The sequence below is a fragment of the Boleophthalmus pectinirostris genome, unplaced genomic scaffold, assembly GCF_026225935.1.
Source record: "Boleophthalmus pectinirostris isolate CB_2022bp ecotype Guang Dong unplaced genomic scaffold, ASM2622593v1 HiC_scaffold_7, whole genome shotgun sequence".
NCBI lineage: Eukaryota > Metazoa > Chordata > Actinopteri > Gobiiformes > Gobiidae > Boleophthalmus > Boleophthalmus pectinirostris.
This window is the reverse complement of record NW_026571473.1, coordinates 7,469,811-7,492,347: the sequence shown is the minus strand read 5'-3', so window position 1 is coordinate 7,492,347 and position 22,537 is coordinate 7,469,811. Positions and strand designations below refer to the sequence as shown.

General features: G+C 37.0%; 1 protein-coding gene across 1 annotated transcript; it reads left to right on the top strand.

Annotated features, from left to right (window-relative positions):
• The first annotated feature begins 274 nt into the window (after window positions 1–274).
• Window positions 275–22,113, top strand: LOC110167942 (tyrosine-protein kinase ZAP-70). The gene is made up of 14 exons (XM_020933348.2): window positions 275–433; window positions 5,629–5,879; window positions 7,628–7,809; window positions 9,221–9,381; window positions 10,704–10,842; window positions 12,794–12,875; window positions 12,968–12,990; window positions 13,078–13,117; window positions 14,746–14,899; window positions 15,019–15,225; window positions 16,291–16,483; window positions 17,914–18,054; window positions 20,292–20,404; window positions 21,632–22,113. The coding sequence occupies exons 2-14, from the start codon at window positions 5,657–5,659 to the stop codon at window positions 21,741–21,743; spliced, it is 1,770 nt and encodes a 589-aa protein (XP_020789007.1). The 5' UTR covers window positions 275–433; window positions 5,629–5,656; the 3' UTR covers window positions 21,744–22,113.
• Window positions 22,114–22,537: the final 424 nt, after the last annotated feature.

The following is a 22,537-nucleotide window of genomic DNA, read 5'->3' as shown; positions in this document are numbered from 1 at the left end:
TGAATTATTGTGTCTTTTTTTTTTTTTTTACAATATTCCACAATATGAAGAAAGTTACACACTGGACCTTTAAGTTATCACATCACAAATCTAGTGGCAACAATCTTATAAAAAGTAAAACAATTCAATTAAACACACACACAAATAAACTTCTCTCTCCTCCCTCGTTGTGCAGATTTAATTTATAACTTTCTACTAATATTGATTTAAAGTATGTAGTTACTGTTGAGTATTGAAGTACAAAGAAAGATCTGGAACCGTGCACCTGCTGCTCAGAGGAGCCGTGGAGAAGAAGCTGTGAGGGCGGACTGCAGCTTCCTGTTGTGGCTTTGTCTCTGTTTCTTTTGCAAAACTTTCAGACTTTTAACACAAACTCAAAGTGTGGGGCCCACGGTGATGTCGTCTGCTCCGGCTCTGCTCATCTGAAAAACAGGTGGGACCGTTTAGACATGATAGTCACTTGTAGTTTTAAACGATTTTCTTTCCTCTAGTGATATTTGCACACGTCAGTAATAATAATACGTACGTTTTTATAGCGCTTTTCGAAAAGGAAATCAAAGAAGCTTCACATAGGCAAGAAAAAGACACTAGACGACTGCAAAACAAACTTAAAATAACAGGATCATTATAGGAAATTGTATATGAGTGAGTGACTTTTTAGTTTTTAACAAGTTTTTGAAAGATTGTAGTGAATCTGAGTTTCTGATTTGAAGGAGGAGAGGATTTCAGAGGGTTGACGTAGCAATGGCGAAGGCCCAGTCCCATAAAGTTCCAAGCTATTTCAGTAACAATTAATTTCAGTTGTTTTATTATTTGTTTTATGTGAGCAGGCCTGTTCGAATAATTACTACATCGCCTGTTCATTCCGTACATTATAGCTGGAACAATAACTTTCAGAGTCAATTTTCATCATGCTACTTTTTCTTTGTACTGTTCTTTTTCTTTTTAACCTTTTGTTATTTTTCTGTAAAGCTGAAGAGTTGTTAAATTTCTTTCTCGCAGCTCACGTTCTTCAAAAATACTGTACAATTGTTTTTATATTATTAGAGGTGTCAGTGGCGTTACTACGTTCAAGATTACTGTGTATGTCGATAGTTTCTTCAGCAATATTTAGTACTTTAAAATGAGTTACGGGCCAGGCAGGGCTGTATGTGAGGTGAAAATATCACTTTAATGAATGCTTTTGTAGACATGGACAGTATATTGGTGCAAGTAGCTCTTCTGTGTTATCAGGCCTTATGTTTTTGGCGTACATTTTGTGTGTGTGTGTGTTAATGGAAATAGAAAAGCAATTCAGCTAATAAATAGGTGACTGTATGTTTACATGTTTTATCTCAGATTAAATTTTAAAAACGCCTTTAAAATCTTAATTGGGTTAGTCTATAGCAGGCTTGTCCAAAATATGGCCCGTGGACCAAATGCAGCCCTCAGACAAATTGTCCTTGGTCCTCAGGCTTCCAGGTGAATTGGCCCAAATTATATGGCATCAATTAGAAATGAACTTCTTGCTGCAAGTTTTTTGAAAATCTACTTTGATAAAGCTAATATTTAATATTTAGTGTGTGGTTTTAAGGATCTTGGCATGAATAAAGACTGATGGCTCATTCTAACGTGTTAAACATGCATATATTTCTATTATTCACTGTCTTGAGCACCAGTCTACAGCCCTCAGCCAGCCCTCTGCTTCCTCTGTGTTTAGTTATGTGACCCTTCATGAAAAAAGTTTGGACACCTCTGGTCTATAGTCTTTCATGTGTTTGTTTGTATTCTGCTGTATTCATTGTCCTTGCATTTTTTATTTACACAAGTCCATCAGAAATAATTAGAATATCATGGAAAAAGTTCAGTATTTTTTCATTTCAGAAAGTCAAACCCAAATATTATATAGATTCATGGCACATAGAGTGAAATAGTTTATGATTATGGCTTACAGAGAACAAAAAAATTCTATGTCTCAGAAAACTTGAATATTACATAAGTCTATTAAAAAAATGATATTTAAAACAGAAATGTCAGGCTTCTGAAAAATATGTTCATTCTATTCTACTTGGTTAAATCTTCATTGGTATTTTTACAGCATTAATGTGTCGTGTCATGGAGCAGATCACCCTGTGGTACTGCTCAGGTCTAAAGGAAGCCCAGGTTGCATTTGAGAGCGGTCTTCAGGTCATTATTGAGTATTTCTGGGTCTGGTGTCTCTCATCTTCCTCTTGACAACATCTCAGAGATTCTCGATGGGGTTCGGGTCAAGTTCAGGTTCAGGTCAGTGGGTTTGCAGGATAATCAAGCACAGTAACACAATGGTCATTGAAAAATATTGGCTGTGTGGGCAGGTGCCAAGTCCTGCTGGAAAATGAAATCAGCACCTCCGTAAAGCTTGTCCACAGAAGGAAGTGTGAAGTGTTCTAAATGTCCTGGTAGATGGCTGCGCTGACTTCAGAAAACACAGTGGACCAACACCAGCAGATCAACCAGGCTGCCATCACTTAGTGCCTCCACTCAATTTCATTTCTCTCCAGCGACTAGGTCAGGAATCAGAATACACTAGACGGTTTGCAAGAACCCCAGAAGTTGAAGACAGCGCGCCGACCAATCAGTGAAGAGCCATGCATTGTGTTGGCAATGATGAGGATTTAAAGCCAGAACAAAGAGAATGTTTGGTGAATTTCATCAAGTGGAAAGACGTTATTGCTCTTCTTCCTACGGGATTTGGGAAAAGCTTAATATACCAGTTAGCCCTGTTAGTGGCGCATTACATACGTCATGACCAAATAGCAGCAATTGGTTAAATTTAAAAAAGTATCCGCCTACAGTCTATTGAACAAATTTTAATGCTGCGAGGTCAGACGGTTTCCACAATGTGAAACCGGTTGATGAATCAGGATGCAGTAGATGGCATGGCAGCCCAAATGATCACTGACATTGCCTCATGTCTCATATAAGCTCTGTGTGTAGTGGCTCAGTCCTCTCCCCCAAATTCTTGAGTGGATTTTTCTTGACAATCCTCTCAAGGCTGCAGTCATCCCTTTTACTGCTGCATCTTTTTTTTCTTCACTCATGTTTTATGAATATGCTTACATATTCAAGCATATGAACAACCCGCTTTATTAACACTGACCTTTTGTGGTTTACCCTCCTTGTGGTGGTCAGTGATTGTCTGACATCTGTGCAGTCAGTAGCCTTTCCCATGATTGTGTAGCCCACTGACCCAGACTGAGAGACCATTTAAAGTCTCAGGAAACCTCTGCACATGTTTTCATTGCATTCACTGATTCAGGTGTGAATCCATGACCCAATATTCAGCTTTTTCTCAACATTATAATCTTCTGAGACACAGAATTTGTTTCAACAGATTTTGAATTTGAAATACCGTTGAATTTCTCCTTTTGAATGTTTTAACTCTGAAAAAGCTTGTTTGACTTATTTTTATTCAGAATTTTAGTGTAAATTTTCAAAATGTTTGATTTTTGACTGTTGACTATGAGGGCTGGAATATATTTGTGCTGAATATTTAAAAGGTGATTTTTTTATTTTGAACTTTAGAGAGTAAAATTCACAGTGAAAAAAATTTGCAGGAAAGATCCAAGATGCCAAGGTCGAAGCAATCGATCCAAAGTGATCCGATCGACCTTAGTAACAATGGGAAATGGTGTAGTGAAGCGATCTGATTGGCTAGAATCAGCCTCATCAAAACCTCATCTCTTTTATTTCTTAATTGTAAGCCCCACCCACAGATGAAAACGACCTATAGGAAATAACCTTCTTCCTCCTCACTCTCTAATGATCGATTGCTTCTGCCTTGGTATCTTGGATCTTTGTTGTGAAAGTTTTTACTGCGAATTGTACACACTTGAAAATATCTGTGCTGAATATTTAAAAGGTGAAATTTTATTTTGAATTTTAAATATATTGAAAAAGTATACTTAAAATTTCAGCAACTAAAATTCTGAATAAAAATTATTCAATTCTTTTTTCAGATTAAAAAAATTCAAAGTGAGAAATTCAATGGTATTTAAAATATTTCACTCTGTGTTATGAGTCTGTATAATATCTGGATTTGTTTTTCTGAAATGAGAGATAAAAAATATTAAACTTTTTCATGATATTCTAATTATTTGTGATGGACTAGTTCAGGGGTGTCAAACTCATCCGGGGGCCATATCCAACCTACTTTGATCCCAAAGGGGTCGGATCAGAAAACTAACGGCATATATACCCCAAAAATAACAATAAGTTCAAATATTTGTAAAGAGAAATGCAAATCTATTACAGAAATCTTTTTTAATTGAGGAACTCTTTTACAAAATATTATAATATTATGAACAACGTGAAACTTGAAAAAATGCAATTTCAACACAATGTTTTAACATTAACTTGTATACATTTCATAGAATTTAGTCATGCTTTCTTTTTGCTCCTCAAACTTGGCATCTTTTAGCCTGCACAAGTGCATCAATATCAGACACCATGTCCTGAGCAGCTGCTGTCTTCAGAATGTCATTCAAGTGCTTGTGTGTTGTGTTCAGCTTTGAGCACAGCTTTGTTTTATTAATGTTCATTACTGAGAAAACCTGCTCAGAAAGGTAGTAACTGTAAACCTTTTACTGTATTTTACGGGCTATTAGGCGCTCTGGATTATAAGGCGCACTGTCACTGAATGGTCTATTTTCGAACTTTCGGACTTTAAATGAAACACAATAGTTGGATGGGTCAATGGGACTTTGTTTGACCCGTTCACGGTGACTCTGGGCTTTGTTCAGTTGTGGCGTGTAGGGAGGGTGCTGTCTGGGACCACTGGATTGTTGGCGTGTTCGCAGTGACTCAGTTGTTCAGTTGTGACTCAGAGTAGCACATTTCACTCGCTTTTTTGGTTCATTCCTCCGTTCCATTCCTCGTTCGTGTGGAGTGATGAGTGTGGCTGCGGGTGTGTTTCGCTGCGCAGTCGCTGTCTGCTCCGTGTGTGTTTGCGTGTTCTGCGGGTGGTGCGGCTTTGTAGTTTACTGAAGTCGTGCTGGGACACTCGAGTGGATTCATGTATAGGACGCTCTGGATTGCGGGGCGTGCAGTCGTTTTTTGATGGGGTTAGAAGCTTAAGAGCGTGCCTAATAGCCCAGAAAATTCGATATTTCTAGTTGCATGTCTGCGGGCACATCAGAGGTTTTGACTGTGAATTGTGTGCGAAAAATTGCAAATTCTATCTTCAGGTTTTAAAATATATTTGAAATATTTTAGTAGAAAATCAGCCGAAGGCCAGATTAAAGGTCTTGGAGGGCTGGATCTGGCTCCTGGGCCATATGTTGGACACCCCTGGACTAATTAATATTGTTGAAAACAATTTTGCCGACCCTGAGAAAATGACATGTTTTTTATTTATTATTATCAATGAAAAACTCTACTACTAATGTCGAGTAACTTAAAGTGCAACATCTGATTTATAGTTTATGGATGTGAAGTAAAATCTGGTCCTTTTAAATGTAAAATGAGAAAAACTAAACAAGCTTTAATCACTCACAGTAACCGAAACCTTCACTTAAACAAGAGCACAGTTACTCAATTTAAATTTGACTCAAGTAGGAATAAAAATATACTGCTGGAAATTCAACAAATGTAATTCTTTTGTGTTTCTAGACTAGTTCTGATCCCCTTCGCTGGCATCATGTCTATCGACCCGGCGGCAGAGCTCCCTTTCTTCTACGGCAGCATCAGTCGCTTTGATGCAGAGCAGTACCTCAAGTTAGCGGGGATGAACGACGGGCTGTTCCTCCTCCGTCAGTGTCTACGCAGTCTGGGGGGCTACGTCCTGTCTCTGGTGTGGAACCTGAACTTCCACCATTACCCTATCGAGAAACAGCTCAACGGCACCTACTGCATAGTGGGAGGTGAGGTTGAGATAGGGAAAATAAATCATGTTATTATTTGATAACGGTGACAATTTTATATTTTTGTAAAAAGGTCATATATATATTTTTTTTACAATTTTTTTCCTTCTTCCTTCCCCACCCACACCTCCTATTGACACTTGCAGCTGGTGTCATCACCTATCCCCAGTAGGAGGGGGTTCAGCTAAGTCAGTTCTGGTAATAAAGACTGCCTTATTTGGAACTGCAACAAGTGGGCTGATTTGTCTTCACGTCCAACTTAAAGAACATATACAATAATACAGGCGTCAACTGTTTTCCAGTTTGTCACTTTCACATTTGTTGATAGTTGAACAACTAAACAACTAAAAGGCCGCTTGTATTGATTCCAGGCTTCTGCAGATGTGTTCTTTAAGGTTTCAGATTTGCTATCTACTGTTAAGAAAATCAAATAGAAGTACAGAAGGTAGTTTTAAGGCAGTATCACAGAGCAGTGGGTGTTTGCCGGAGACGGTGAAAACGGGGGTAGTTCGGAGCATGAAAATTTTTCAAGCGTGCATGAATCACTCCAAATTCAACTTTGAGAAGGTAAATGAGACGGGGAAACAAACTTGGTTAAAAAGTCTGAAAAGTTCATTTGCATAACCGGTCCGCTTTAAGAGCATCGTGGGCGTAATATTCCAATGCATTTTGTAAATCGAATGAAAACACTGATTTAGGTTTTAACGCAGGTATATCCCTTGTATCTGTATCGTTCAGCACTTTGGAAATGTGTTATATGATTAAAGTGGATTGGATATGCAGTGTTGGGAAGTAACTGAATTCATGTACTGAGAATATGTATTCTGAATTTTGAGTAACTGTATTCTGGTACAGATACTCTTGGTGATTTGGTTTTATTCAGAATACAGTTACTTTTCTCAAATCAAAGAAATATATTATATGATATTTGGTCATGTCATTGAGGCTTCAAACTGCACAGAATCAATGAGAAAAATAGAAACCACTGCTCTTGTGGTGAAGCAGGTGTGAGTTTGTCATCTCCTGTGTGTGATAGGAAATGCTTTAAAAATGGTGAACCATGAAGCTTTTTTTAAAAATCCTATATCTTTATACCACAGTTTAAATGTAACTCGAAGTCCAAGTATTGCAATACTCTGATTCACGTAACAGAACATGTTACAAAATCAATTTTAATGCAGGTATTCAATATTCTGTAACTAAGACATAAAGTGGGGGTCGGGGGACTGAGAAAGAAAAAGAAAAGCAATGAATAAACTAAAAGGTTACTATATGTTTACAAATTTATATCCCAGATTTCTATGGTTGAAAGTTCAGCAGTTACCATGGTGATACAATACACAGAGTTATAAGATTTAAGTGTTAAAACTCAAAAATACAAAATAAATTTAAAAAAACATTTTCAGCAGCCTGTGATGAATACGAGCGTTCATGGTCTTGTTGAGGTGTTTGATTTGCAACAAACAGTGAGAGACTAACTGAAAAACTGTTGTTGTAGTATTATTTGGAAGAGAGACTAAAGAGAGTTTAAACAGCACATATCAGCTCACCTGGAGTTTCAGCTAAGTCAGTTCTTTATGGTCAGGTTATGTTCAAATAAAGCCTAAATTAATGTCTAACTAAAGGAACAGAGCTTCAGACAGAGCAGTGCAACAGTTAGCATCACACCCCCAGAGAATGTTGATAACTGTAGCTGCAAAGTCCTAAATAATCACAGTGGTGTTATTTCTTTGACCTATGGCCCGTAGGTAAGGCCCACTGTGGTCCTGCAGAGCTGTGTGAGTATTACAGTAAAGACCCGGATGGACTGGTGTGTACTCTGAAGAAGCCCTGCCTCCGCCCCCCCGAGACCAACATCAAACTGGGCGTGTTCGACAGTCTCCGTGACAACATGCTCCGGGAGTACGTGAGGCAGACCTGGAACCTGGAGGTAACTTCACTGCATAAAGTTACATAGTGCAGCTTTAAAGGAACCTGATTTTCACTGACTTAAAATTGTAAAAAAAAAAAAGAGAGTAGTAATTCATTTAAAGCATATGCAGTGGATCAGTTAGTAGGGTGTTTGTCCAATAATTCGAAGAGGTTTGAGGTTTAAATCCTACTCTAAGCATAAACGTCATTAGTCGAGCAGTCAGATCCACTGATCCGCAGGTTCGTGGTGCGATTCCAGCTCCCACAGATGATTATTGCCCCCCCCAGCCCCTCTGCTCAAACCACTTGAACTGGCCCTATGAGGCAACCCTCAAAAGTTGTCATGGCCTTTTTTTTTTTTTTTTTCAGATTACTTTTTGGCAAATAATAACACATCTGCATCTTGTTTTTGCAGATTTTTTTCAATAAAAAATGATATTTATAAGAAGTATTTATATTTATATTTAAATTATTATATGATGTATTTACATTTGTCGCTGAATTTTCATCACCATGAACAGTGACAGTCAACACACGCACACAGTTCTGTAGTGCAGTTAAAGACAGAAAAATGACGAGTGTTAAAGCACAAAAACTTAGTGCAGAGTTTTCAAAGAACAGTGAATGACCGATTATTTTTGTGCAGTGTAAATACCGTGAAATTTTTGGCAATATGTAAAGAAAGTGTGGCGGTTTTCAAAGAATTTAATCTGCGTTGTCAGGGCCAAACAATTCTGTTATACGGCCGACCCGAGCCCAGCTCCCTGTCACAGTCAGGAGCGATAATGTGGCACCAAGAGAAAACAGTTTGGTGACCTCTGTGCTAGATAAAAATGAACATTTACTTGAACAGCAGTATATAATAGTATATATGAAGTATTTAACATTAGTTCTGCAGTTTGGTATGTAAAGAATCTGATTTCACTTTTCTTCAGATTAAGCAAATAATTCCACCATAACCACAGACTTGAGTCAATTTGAATTTCAGGTCAACTCAAGTCAGGAACGGGTTAAATTCCTTTGTACACACATAAAAAAAGAAAAAAAAAAAAACCTTGAGCTAATAATCTGCGGTCACATTCTAGAATTTGATGACATCATTCTTGCAGATGAGTTACTGTGAAAAAGTAATTTCACATTTTCTTATTTATACTGACAAGACAATGAATTTTATAACTTAGATATGAACCATAAACCAGGTCAACAAATCTGCAAACATAGAATTCTCAGTCGTCCTGTAACTCAATTTAAACTATAACTATATTCTACAATGTTGTTTAAATTACTGTTGGTTAAATCAGCAATTTTATTAAGGCCTGTGAGGTGTACAAAAATAAATTGAATAGAATTAAACAAAAACAACAACACAAAAGTAAACAAAACACATAATTTTCACATAATGTTCATACCGTGTTTGTGTTGTGCATGAGGGTGAGGAGATGGAGCAGGCAGTTATCAGTCAGGCCCCAAACCTGGAGAGACTGATCGCCACCACAGCCCACGAGAGGATGTCCTGGTACCACGGGAAGATCTCCAGACAGGAGGGGGAGAGGAGGCTGTACTCCGGAGCACAGCCAGATGGGAAGTTTCTGTGAGTAACATGACAAATACATCTTTAATACAGACTGTTTTTGGATGTATTAGGCTTTTGTCAGGTTCTTAAAAATGACCTGCAACATACATATACAACATACATATACATATCAATGGGGTATTCACATGTTACCTTTTACTGTTTTGGAAATTCTATAGTCACCAAAAATGTATTCAAATGTGTAATTAGCAGAGGTTAGGACTTGCAAGTCGTGACTTGGACTCCAGTCAGACTTGAGTCACTATTTTTAGGACTTGAGACTTGACTTGATAAAATGGAATAAGACTTAGGACTTGACTCAGACTTGAGGCCTGTGACTTGAGAAGACTTGAGAAGCACTTTTAAATTTGAATTTGTTCTATTCTGACCGAAATGATTCACTGTAAAATCTTGTCAAGACATTTAAAAAGGAAAAATTTAAATTTCTACAACTCTTACATACTCTATAAATACTCTTATATAAATATACTATGATTTTGTAAGTACAATTTATATTAAAAGTTATATAAATTGAAAAAAATCTAAGCTATATTTACTATTACTATATTTACTATATTATATTACTATATTTAATGTACTTTGGTTTAAAGACTTGAAATGACTTGAAGTTCAAAGCAGATGACTTGGACTTGACTTGGACTTATGGGCCAGTGACTCGAGACTCGACTCGGGCTTGCTTGTATTTAACTTGGGACTTGACTTGGACTTGAAGTCAAAGACTTGAGACTTACTTGAGACTTGCAAAACAACAACTTGGTCCCACTTCTGGTAATTAGCTTCAGTTTCATTATGACACGCTGAGTCCTTGCTGCCCTTGCACCCTGTGCTAAGCCACTCCCCCTTCAGAGCACTTTCACAACAAAAGCAGTGTGCATTCCACTAAAGAAACTACTGCACATCACATTAGGTTTGAGAAGCTGTAGTATTTTATATTGTATATTTATGGGGAATTGCTGTGAGAGCGTGGGGACTATGGGGACTTGTAGGCTGAGCATTGGACAGAATCTTACAGCTCTTATAACCATAAGGAGGGCCTGGGAGAGATCACAATATTACTCAAACATGCATGGATGACATATAAAGCCTCTTCTGTTATGTTTTTGATAAGGAAAAAACATAATATGTAACCTTTAAAACTAATATAATGAGTGCGTATACATGCACATCAATAACCCCGTTATGATCGGGTTTTTTGAGTATCCCGGTTTCTCAGTGCGCATGTATACACACTAACCCGAATACTGACATAACCGGCATACGGATAATAACCGGGATACTGATGTGCATGTATACGCACTCAATGTTGTTGTTTTTCTCAGGATAAGAGACAGGGAAACGGCCGGGACATTTGCACTTTCGATGATGTATGGAAAAACTGTGTACCACTATCAGATACTGGAGGATAAATCTGGGAAGTACTCAATGCCAGAGGGAACCAAGTTTGACACCATCTGGCAGGTACGAGAAACAGCTTGATTTTGATACTGAGGAATAGACTTGATACTCAATACCATTTCGATACCACAATGATAATTAAAAGCAACCTTTCTTTATATAATGTGATTTTAATCATTAAATAATGGTACTTTCTTTTATATTATCTTTTATATTATATGTGTGTAATCCCTCAGTGGTCCAAGTAGGTTCCATAGTAGTCCATGGAAGTATACTAGTCTGTGTGCACTTATATTTGTTCTGATACAGCTCAAGCTCATTTCTGTCCTGTGAATGTGACTTTTTTAATATCAATTCTTGTTCAAGTATCTAGTTTCCATACTAATTTTAGTATCAATTAGTATCTGATTTTCAATACTTCTGACAACCCTAGCCTACACATTACAAAAGTCTTTAGTTTACCTTTTTGACTATTGTAACACATGGTTAGTATTTGCATAGTAGTAGTAATATTATGATACTATAAAACTTTCTCAATTGAGCCTATATGTATTCATTTCACTATTACTTCTATGCTATATTTTATAACAGTGTTTCCCAAACTTTTTTTCCGTGGGACCCATATTTTAAAAGTCACAAACCTTCGCGACCTGTCAATAAACATTATTCATAAATCACAAAATAAAGGTGGATTTGAGCATTATTGAACATTAATGAGGATATTTTATTGTTGACTGAGTGATCGTGTCTCTGAACAATTAGTATTACTCAAGTTTAAACAATGTAAACAATGAAAAACAGTCATTGAAGCAGCAATAAAAGGATCCATAAGTCGCCTATTTGGACATTGAATCAGATGCAGGATTCACTCTTTTTCTGTGCTTTATGTTCATTTTGGTGAGCACAGAAAATTCCATTTCACACAAACAGTATATGCAATAGTGAAAGGAATAAGCATAGAAATAGAGATTCTGACCAAATGCTTAACCGAAATGATGATAAAGTCACAGATCAGAACCGTATGTTGCAGACCTACATGCAGATCATGACAAGGTGGCCCCAAAAAATCTCTTGCGATTTACCTGAGGGTCGCAACCCAGTCTTTAGGAAACAATGGTTTATGTAATATTTTAGGGCTGCAAGATTAACCATAGCAAATTGTTAAAAAAAAAATCAAATAAAATGAATTAATAAAGCACTATAATATCCTCCACAAACAACAAAACATCCTGTCTTATTCTTCATAAAAAAGACTGCTAAAAAGCCATGCAGTTTAGATCTGTACAAACATGTTTTAAAATGTGATTCTTGTCTTTATTTAAGCAGTTTTGTGTTGTTATGTTGTGTTGTGTTGTGCTATATAAATCAAGTTGTTGGGATCTGGACTATTGTATTAACACAGTACGTGGCATGTGGCAGTGATATCCAAATGTAATATATTTTATTAACTCAAGCTTAGGGATTTCTAAAAACAGCTGGGATCAATCTGAGGGGAGGGGGCATTTGAACGAATATTATAAGTCATATTTTATTAAAGATGCACTGCGTAACATTTCTGGTCAATGGTACAGCACCTGTGTTTGTTCTCAGGCATACAGATGTAATTGCTTTGCCTGGAAGGTTCCAACATATGGCATTAAATGTATCTCCATGGAGGCGTGCAGGCCAAGTTACAGGTCAGATCTGTGGAGTGGCGACCAAATTGGTCGACCTCGCTCCCTGTAATATCGCCAATTTAAACACAAATGCTAGATATATGTTTAATGCCATACTGTGGGACACTCAAACCAAAAACATCTCCATAGCAACAAGCAGGCAGCAGACCATCTATTAGAAAAGTTCAAGTTGCGCATCATCAAATGTTTTATTTTGTGTTTCTTACCATATACATTTTAAAGTTAGTTAGCAAATTTGTATTTCTCTTAGTTAGATGACCTCAAAAACGACGTAACTGTTTTAAATATTTAGTCTTATTTACTTTCTAAGCCATCTTTTTGTATTTTATTCTCATTAGCTGGTTGAATATTTGAAGATGAAACCTGATGGTCTAGTCACTTCTTTGGGAGAGGCTTGTTCCAATGGCAAATCTGATGAAAGTAAGTTTACATATTTTATTTTGTTTGATTTCATTTTGTTTTCTTTGGATCAGTATATTAATAATTATCTGTCATTTCTTGTAACTTTCCAGAGACACCAAGTCTTCCCACAACAGTAAGTCAAATGTTCATTGTGTAAAACACATTGGCGTTGGTGCAGCGTGTGTTCATGTGTTCAACTTTCCCCATGTCACTGTTTCAGAGGCGAGCAACTCCAAATGCGTATGTACCGCCACCTACAGGTCAGTCATCACATGTACACTTCATTTAGAGTTCTTAAACATCAAGGGCTTAGGTTTGGTCTCAGCTTTGGTGGGGATATTATCAGCTAAGCCTCCACTCCATATGTTTTATGAATTCTTTCCAAAAACACACAGAGTCTTGGCAGGTCCAAAATAAGTGAGAGGTGGTTTCATTTTTCAGTTCAAAATGTTCAGTTTGTGACCATTGCCCTTCTAAGATGATTGTTTAGCAGATAACAGCGATGTAGAAGTTTGTAGCAGATTTCTCTTTGCTTGATGGTGATGAGACATTTGTGAGGTCATGTCTGTACATCTTTCCATGGAATATTGTCAGTAGAGTCGGGCTGCTAACAGCGCACGCTCTGTTAGGAGGTGCACTTGTGGTGATAGTCGCTCTTTTTCCACTGCGACTCATTATAAGGCAAGTTTAATTGAAGATGAAGCCAAGTAAGTTCCTTTTGAAAAGTCTTCCAAAGTTTGGTGCAGCATCTTCACTCACACCTGCTCAAGCCTCCATCTTCAGGTGCGGCCCTGTCCTGCCGCTTCCCCAGTTTAGGCTCCTGGCTCCACTAATGACATCACTCTGTTGCAGCCAATGAAATACCGGCAGGTGTAACCCTGTCGTCATATCACTGAATACATCTCAGAACGTCTAATAAACAAAATGTGAACTAAAACGTGTTCAATTAATATTGAAAACATTGTTAGGAACTATTTTGTCTTCCCTAAATATTGGTTGTAACATGTCCCCACCATCCCTCTGCAAACCTACGTCCTTGTTAAACATCATAAAATGTAAATGATTTAAGGGATATGAATAGTGATGAATGGCATTACATTTTCAAATAGAAAGGCACTTATGTAACTTTCTGAATGTGATACGTCACCTGCAGGATTTCACGGAAACAGAAAGTTAAAACCAAATTCTGAAACATTCTCCATGGATATAGATAAGGTCTATGCCTTAGTGTGAAATATTATAAAATTTTCTCCTCCTGGCTCCTCTTGGAGAGTCAGGTATGTGGAGATGCAAGCCCTGTCACAGTAAAGATGCATGTTTTTCTTTTTGGTACAAATTTAAGTTTATATTTGGCTTTAATCCTACCCCTACTTTACCATAGTTCATTTATATTATGTATTTTCAAAGTAAGACCAGCCTTCATAATGCAACTAAGTCCTACATTATAGTGTCCCACTGCAGTAAACAGTAGAGAAAAAAACACCAATTACACATATTAGCAGTAATCAGTTTTGTTTTGTTAGTAAGATAATATCATATCATCACATCATGTCAATCACTATTTCATCTTTGCACTCTTTTCTTCTTATGACCTTTTGTATATAGCTGAGATATATTTGTATTACTATATCTGCATATTTTTTTTATTTTTTAACTTAATTAATTATGCTTTATTTGACACCAGTCTTTTGGTACTTATTTTGTGTTTATTGTCACCATTTATATTTTTACTCTTTGTTATTATAATATATTGTGATGTGTGAGCTACTGTGTCCAAATAATTCCCTTGTGCATCAGATAGTTTGTATACGTGTTAGTCTAAGGCTTTGTTCTCATCTATGTTGACCTACGTTCTTGCTTATCTGACATGTATTGTTGATTCATGTAGAACGGGACCTCCTGCCCATGGACGATAACACGTACCACAACCCCCACGAGCTCAAGAAGTTCAACATCAAGAGGTCCAAACTGGTCCTGGACGAGGTCGAGCTGGGGTCTGGAAACTTCGGCTGTGTCAAGAAAGGAGTCCTTAAAACAGACAAGTAAGAATGAACAGGTTATGTTGTTCACCTGACGTCAATGTTACTGCACTGTACACAGAAATGTGAGTGTCCCAGTGTTCTTCACCTTCTAAATGTAAAGTGAACTGTGTTATTGTCAGGGGTCAGATCGACGTGGCCATCAAAGTGCTGAAGAGTGATAATGACAAACTGGTGAAGGATGAGATGATGCGAGAGGCAGAGATCATGTACCAGCTGAGTAACCCGTACATCGTCCGAATGCTGGGACTGTGCGAAGCTGAAAGCCTCATGTTAGTAATGGAAATGGCCTCCGCTGGACCCCTCAACAAATACCTCGCAAGTAAAAGGTCTGTACAAGCTTTTACGTACCACTTTAGGCCTTTCAAGACAGTTATAATAACTAGTCCCCTACCAAAGGCCAGGGAGCTTGACAGTATCTTTGCTGTTCACTGCACTTTTCTGGACAGAGATGTCTGTTGTTTTTCCTGGTATCTGCTGTAGCCACTAAAGGTTACAGCCCCAAGTGCTCCAATCACCACAAGCACCTCTGATGCCTTCACCTTCCAGGCCTTTTCCAGCTCTTCCTTGAGCCCCTGGTACTTCTCTAGTTTCCCGTGTTTCTTTTTCCTTCGCTTGGTATCACGATCTGGGCCTCTATTGCTCAAGTGCTCAGGGTCTGCTCCTGGATGGCTCCAGGATCAGTGCCTCTGTGTTGTCCTTCAGACCAGCCCTCTCAAACCATTGGTAGAATTTCTTGATATCAGCCACTTCAGTTATGTTCCGATGGTAACTGTGAACCCAAGCAACACAATGCAAAAATTACAAATAAATATTTTACCCAAATCGTTTTGCTATATTTCCTTTATTCTATTCTATTTCATTCTATATGTGTTCATTCATAGTTGCCTCCAGTGAGAACTACAATGTAAATATTCATGAAAATAAAATAATTTAAAAAAACATTAAACTGTATGTAGGAATTATATTTTGAATTTCATAAAACTGACCCATGTGCGTCCCCAGATATGAGGTAAACTGGTTCAAATCAAATACAGCCTTTACTGATAACAATCTAATGTTGATTTAATCTTAGTAACAAAAACATTGGGCTTGATGGCCCCTTTTTATGTTAAATTTTTGTGTTGTCATTTATTTTAATATATCATATCTTAAGGCCATGTTAAAATGTTGTTAACCTGGAGTTGTTGTTTTGCTACCTTTTACTTTTCGTTTAGTTGAGATTAGAAATTCCAGGGCTGTAATTATTCAGATGATCCTCGTGAAAGTGTATGGAGTTTAAATTTACAGTGGAGCACTTCCTGTGTTAGAGGGTTTTCCATTTGAGCAAAGAACTAAACATGCAGGGTTTGTGTGTCCAAACATTTGACTGGTGGTGTATGTATCTCCTGCAGAGAGAGTGTGACAGTGGAGAACATTGTAAACCTGATGCACCAGGTCTCTGTGGGGATGAAGTATCTGGAGGAGAAGAACTTTGTGCACAGAGACCTGGCTGCGCGAAATGTCCTGCTGGTCAAACCCCACTACGCCAAGATCAGCGACTTCGGTCTGTCCAAGGCTCTCAACGCAGACGAGAGCTACTACAAGGTAACACAGAAAAACATAAACTCACATTACTGTAACCAGTATCAAACCTGTATTTGTACTTGCATTTTATTAAATTGTAAAATCATAAAAATAACTGAGTACTTTCCCAACCATCCCAATCCATGGTTCTCACTTTTGTCTCCTCTTCAAAACAATAAACCTACATTATAGCTCTGCATCACCTGCTTTGATTGGCCAGAGCTCAAAGAATACATAGACTGCAGTGTAAAACAATTTAATACAGGTTTAAATTGTTTAACGCAGGGGTCATCAAACTAAGGCCTGTCCCCCAGCCCCTCTGCTCCCCACCACTTAAACTGGCCCTATGAGGCAGTCCTCAAAAGCTGTCATGGCCTATTTTCTTGAATTACTTTTTGGCAAATAATAACATGTCGGCATCTAATATTTTGTAGATTTTTTCTATTAAAAAAATTATATTTATATAAAGTATTTATATTTATATAATTATATAATGTATTTACATTTGCCGCCAAATTTGCTGCCGAATTTTCATCAAGCATGCGTAGAGTTCTGTAGTGCAGTTAAGGACAGCAAATGGCTCGTGTTAAAGTACGAAAATTTGACAGAGAGTGCTGAGTTTTCAAAGAACAGTGGAAGATTGATTATTTTTTGTTCAGTGTAAGGACCATGCAGTTTGTCTGATATGTAAAGAAAGTGTGGCGGTTTTCAAAGAATATAATCTGCGTCGTCAGGGTCATACAGTTCTGTTATACGGCCGACCTGACTCCGGCCTCCATCACAGTCAAGAGCCATAATGTGGCTCCCAGAGAAAAAAACGTTTGGTGATCCCTGGTTTAACATATCAGGAATAGGTAAAAAAAAAAAAAAAAAAAAGCTAATAAAATTGTGTACTATACTACTCATGACCTAAAAATGTTTTAGCTTAATACATGAAGAAAACACACAGTAAGTGCAATATTAGGTAAAATGCACTCTTATGACTTTTAAGTCCATAGAATGTTGAAAGTATGAAAGTTAGAATGGTGTTACCTCATGGAAAACATACCCAGAGTTTTGTTTCATTCACATGTTTGAATAATCCTGCATTATTAATCTGTTTACATCTCCAAAGATCAAAGTGTTCTGTTCCATCTTGAGACGTCATGTACTAGTAGTTTTCAAGTTAATAGCTCCTTTTACATTTTGTTTAGTACGGATTGGAAATTCCAGAGCTGAAATGATACAAATGATTCTAGTGAAGGTGTATGGAGTTTACAAGCACAGTGGAGTCCTTCCTGCATCACCATATGACATCACAAGGTTGAACAGAGTTTTTGAGAACTCAGCCTAAATATGCAGGATTTGTGTGTTAAACATGATGAGGAAATAACATTATAACACACATCAGACTATATTGTAATATGGGCCGTTAATGTTACGTGATTGTTGTTTGTGCTTGTTGTTTGTAGTCTCGCAGTGCAGGAAAATGGCCGCTGAAGTGGTACGCCCCTGAGTGTATAAGCCATCGCAAGTTCTCCAGTAAAAGTGACGTGTGGAGCTTTGCCGTCACCATGTGGGAGGCCTTTTCTTATGGAGGAAAACCATATAAGGTAGTGCTCAGTGGGGCTCACATTAATTGACTAATCAGGACTGATCGAGTATGAAAAGACTGAGGTGACTACTATTGTTGTGATTTTACGTTATGAAACAGACAAAAATAGTAACATCTCCATCAATAGTGCACCTTTTAAGATACTTTTCAATGCTTTGTTATTGTATTGCTGGGTTTCAGATTACATCACAACATTCTATTGATAGTTTGCAGTTGATAAAAACATTCTCTGAAAGTGAAACTGAAAATATTGCTGTCTGAAGCTCTGCTCAAAATTAGACTTTAATCTGAGTTTTATTTTAACACAATCTGACCAGAATGATCTGACTTGGTTGGAACTACAACTGGTGAATTGATTTGTGAGTAAAAGTCTCTCACATATAAAATTACACCATTAGCCCAGGACCACGCTCATCAAAATGGGAGGCCTACTAGTTCCAGAGGTTGGGACGTGCAAGTCGTGACTTGGACACGAGTCAGACTTGAGTCACTATTTTTAGGACTTTAGACTTGACTTGATAAAATGTACTAAGACTTATGACTCGACTTGGACTTGAAGGTCGGTGACTTGGGACTTGACTTGGACTTGAGGCCTGCGACTTGGGGAGACTTGATGCTTCTCCTAAAAAATATATGTTTTTAGAAAATACTTTTCTCTTTACAGTTGATACATGTGGTGCTTAATTTTACACGAACACACTGGAACATGTCCCTCCCACTTCTCTATTTGTTACTATGGCAACAGTAACTGAAGTACTGTAATATGGAATCCTCAAATGTACTACAGTAATATACATAACAATACAGTAAAAAGAGGGAACTACAAAGAACATCCTTCCATTTCCGAGCAGACTACATGACAAAATAACTGTTATTAAGCTCTTTTAAATCTGAATTCTTTCTGTTCTGGCCATAATGATTCACACTAAGATCTTGTTAAGACATTTAAAAAGGAAACATTTGCATTTCTACAACTCTTATATAAATACTCATATATAAATATACCATGACTTTTTAAATACAATTTGGTTTAAAATTCATATAAATTGCATAAATCTAAACCAAAGTTACAAATATACTGTAGCTTAAAGACTTGAAATGACTTACAGCTCAAAGCAAACGATTTGGACTTGACTTATGGGCCAGTGACTCAAAACTCAGCTTGGACTTGCCTGTATTTGACTTGGGACTTGACTCAGACTTGAGGTCAAAGACTTGAGACTTACTTGAGACTTGCAAAACAACGACTTGGTTCCACCTCTGACTAGATCTACTTTTTATTACCTTTTTAATTCTGTATTTATATGATCTTGAACTGTGAATTATGCAATTGTTTAACTCTGACTTTGAGATTTCCTTAAATGTAAAATGCAATATAAATAAATGTATTTACTATATTACTATTATTAGGTGCCATTTTCCCCTTTTTGTTGAAAATCAAACATCTAAACAGGACCATGAACCCTTAAATTCACCACAGGCTCCTGAAAAATAATTGTTTAAAACTATTTTGTATCTTTTTTTTCTTGATTTTTCAGAGTATGTGCACCATCACCAGCATTGTGTGACTGCAAAGCATTAGTAGCCCAATAATATTTAATAGATTTAATAGTGGGGCTGCTAAAATGAATCGTTTTTTAAATACAAATGCAAATGATGAAGTTAAACATTGGTCAATTTAGCTGTTATTTCAGTGTATCGCACAATGTAATCAATATGGAAATCGGTCTCTCGCCCCCATCTGAGAGTATGACATCACGACTAGAATCTGAAAACCACTCATTTCCTGTGTCTGTACTGTTGGTCTGAAATGGCGTTATACAAGACCATAATCATATGTACTGTATGTTTCCTTTTTTAACAGTATAGCTAAACTTAAAGGTGCACTGCATAAAATTTCTTACAAATGCCTTTCACTAGATGGAGATGTTGTTGCTTTGTCTGGAATATTTCACTGTATGGTATTAAACCTTTCTAGCTCTCTATCATGGAAACCAAACTAGACAAAGTTAAAGTCAGATCTGTGGAGAGACGGCTCCACTCACAGACAGAATGTGCATTTCTCTAGGTATTTTTGAGCTACAAAAGCACCTGTAATTGAATAAATAACAGTAAATCTAAGAGCATTGATATGTCCATAGAAGCGAGTAGGTGACAGACCCCCAAACGAAAAGTTACATAATGGATTTTTTACTTTAAATCTTCTCTAAAAATGTCTTATTTGTGTTGTAAAAGAAACTGAAAGGCCAGGAGGTGCTGGACTTCGTTAAAAGCGGTCAGAGGCTGGATCGTCCGGCCGACTGTCCTGAGAAGATGTACTCACTGATGCTGGAGTGCTGGACCATCGAGTAAGAAACCACTGTCTCAGATTTAAACACAGATATTAGAGCTGTAGTTGACTAACAGGCCTGTCACAATAATTACTATATAAACTTATATTAATATCAAGAAAAGGTTCAGTAGCTCAATAGTCAATAGTCTATATCATTTAGGGGTTTGACTTTATGAAATAAGGGACAAACTGATCTTTTTTATGATATTATTCTATTTTATTATTTTTTTTAGATGGAAGAATATATTTTTGGTGTCAGTATTTATCGTGTGTTTATTTTCTTTGCACTACTGGGAAATGTTAGATTATTTTTGGGGCATACAGTGAGATTTAAACTGTAAAAGGCTGAATTAATAACTTGAACTCATGAGTTTTTATAAAGTAGATGTAGAATCATGGCATAAATTAGTTTCAGCATTATCGTTTATCGTCTGTATTTACTTCAGCCATATATTGTGCTTCAAAAATTGTAATCGTGACAGGCCTATCCACTAAAAAAGTTTTCGTCAGCAAAATACAAACACTGTACATTGTAGTTGAGTCAAATGGGCATGAATAAAACTAGATCTGACCGTACATGTGATCCAAAAACATATACACAATGCGATAATAACTATTCACATAGAGAAATACTAGTAAAAAAAAAAAAAAAAGAAACGTATGGGGGTCACTGATGTTAGTAGGGTGCCCTCTAGTGGTGAAATGTTAGTTGTGCTACTCTAGAATCTAAGTCTGTATTGTTTATATGCTGGAAATGAATATTGAAAGTCCTTTTATTGAGTTTTAATACAGAAATTATGAAATGGAATAGAGAATTGTGGTCAATAATAAGAAAAAAATATGATTAATTCATATGCCGTATCACTTAACCATACAACATTATTACTTTATTTTATCTGTCAACAGTCGGTAATCTCTCTCTCTGTCTCTATCTATCTCTATCTCTCTTTATCTATCTATATATTGTATGTCTATATTCTATTCTGTATGTTATGTAGGTTAAAATAAGTGTTAAACTTCAGCCCAAACCTAAAGAATCATTGCAATATGATTAATGATTAAGCCAACTGACCGAAGAGAACTACCTATATATATCACTCTCTATCTCTCTATCTCTATCTGTTTGTCTCTGACTTTCTCTCAGTCTGTGTGTTTGTCTATCTGGTTGTCTTTTTCTGTTTGTTTGTCTGTCTTGTCTGTAATAACACCTAAGCCTCCTCTCTCTTCTCTTTTCTGCCTTCAGGCTCGACAAACGCCCTGACTTCAAGAAAGTGGAGGAGAGCATGAGATCTTTTCACTTCTCCATCTCGAATCGGCCTCAGAACGGAGAAGCTGCAGCAAAAAGCGTCAACTAGGCCCAGAAGACAAGGAACACACTGTCTCTGAGCCACAAAGAGCCTTTTAAACAGCTATTAACCAGCTACAACAAAGAGCGACTATGAGAGAGGCGCATGCAGCACAATCTGACACAGTTCAACAGCATAAGACTCCACAGCACTGGACTCAATGTGATAGAGATATGTCTGACTGTCTGTAAGGCGGATGTCTATGGAGAAAAGGGTCATTGGCCAGATTATTTAAAGTTGTTTACTGTGTTTTGTTTTTGTGATGAGCAGAGATGGATGCTGAGAGCGAAATTGTTGTCAAGCACTGGTCTGTCAGCTGATTTAATTAATTATGTAATTTTTGTTGTTGTCCTTTCAATTACATTAACTTTAAAACAAACCAGAGATTGCATTATTCTTCAACTTGTACTTGTTTAGCCCACAAAACAACTTTAAGCTCCAGTGCATAACACTTTTGAGCCAAAAAAAAAAAAAAAAAACTTAACTTAACTTAACTTAAAAAAAAAAAATTATTATTATTTTTTTAATTTCACAAAAAAATAAAAAAATAAAAATCTTGTCTCAATGGAAATGTTGTTCCCTTGGCTACAATATTCCACAGTATGGCATAAAACATATCTATCTCTGTGGAGAATGTTCCAATGTATGCTTTAACTTCCTGTTTCCATGGAATTGTGCAGATGTGCCACTTCCAGAAAGTTACATACTGTTCCTTTAAATAATGCTCAAAATATGGCATTTTGATAAACTAGAAAATGACCAAACTAAAGAATATCTGAAGAAGCGGTGGACACATAATGTGT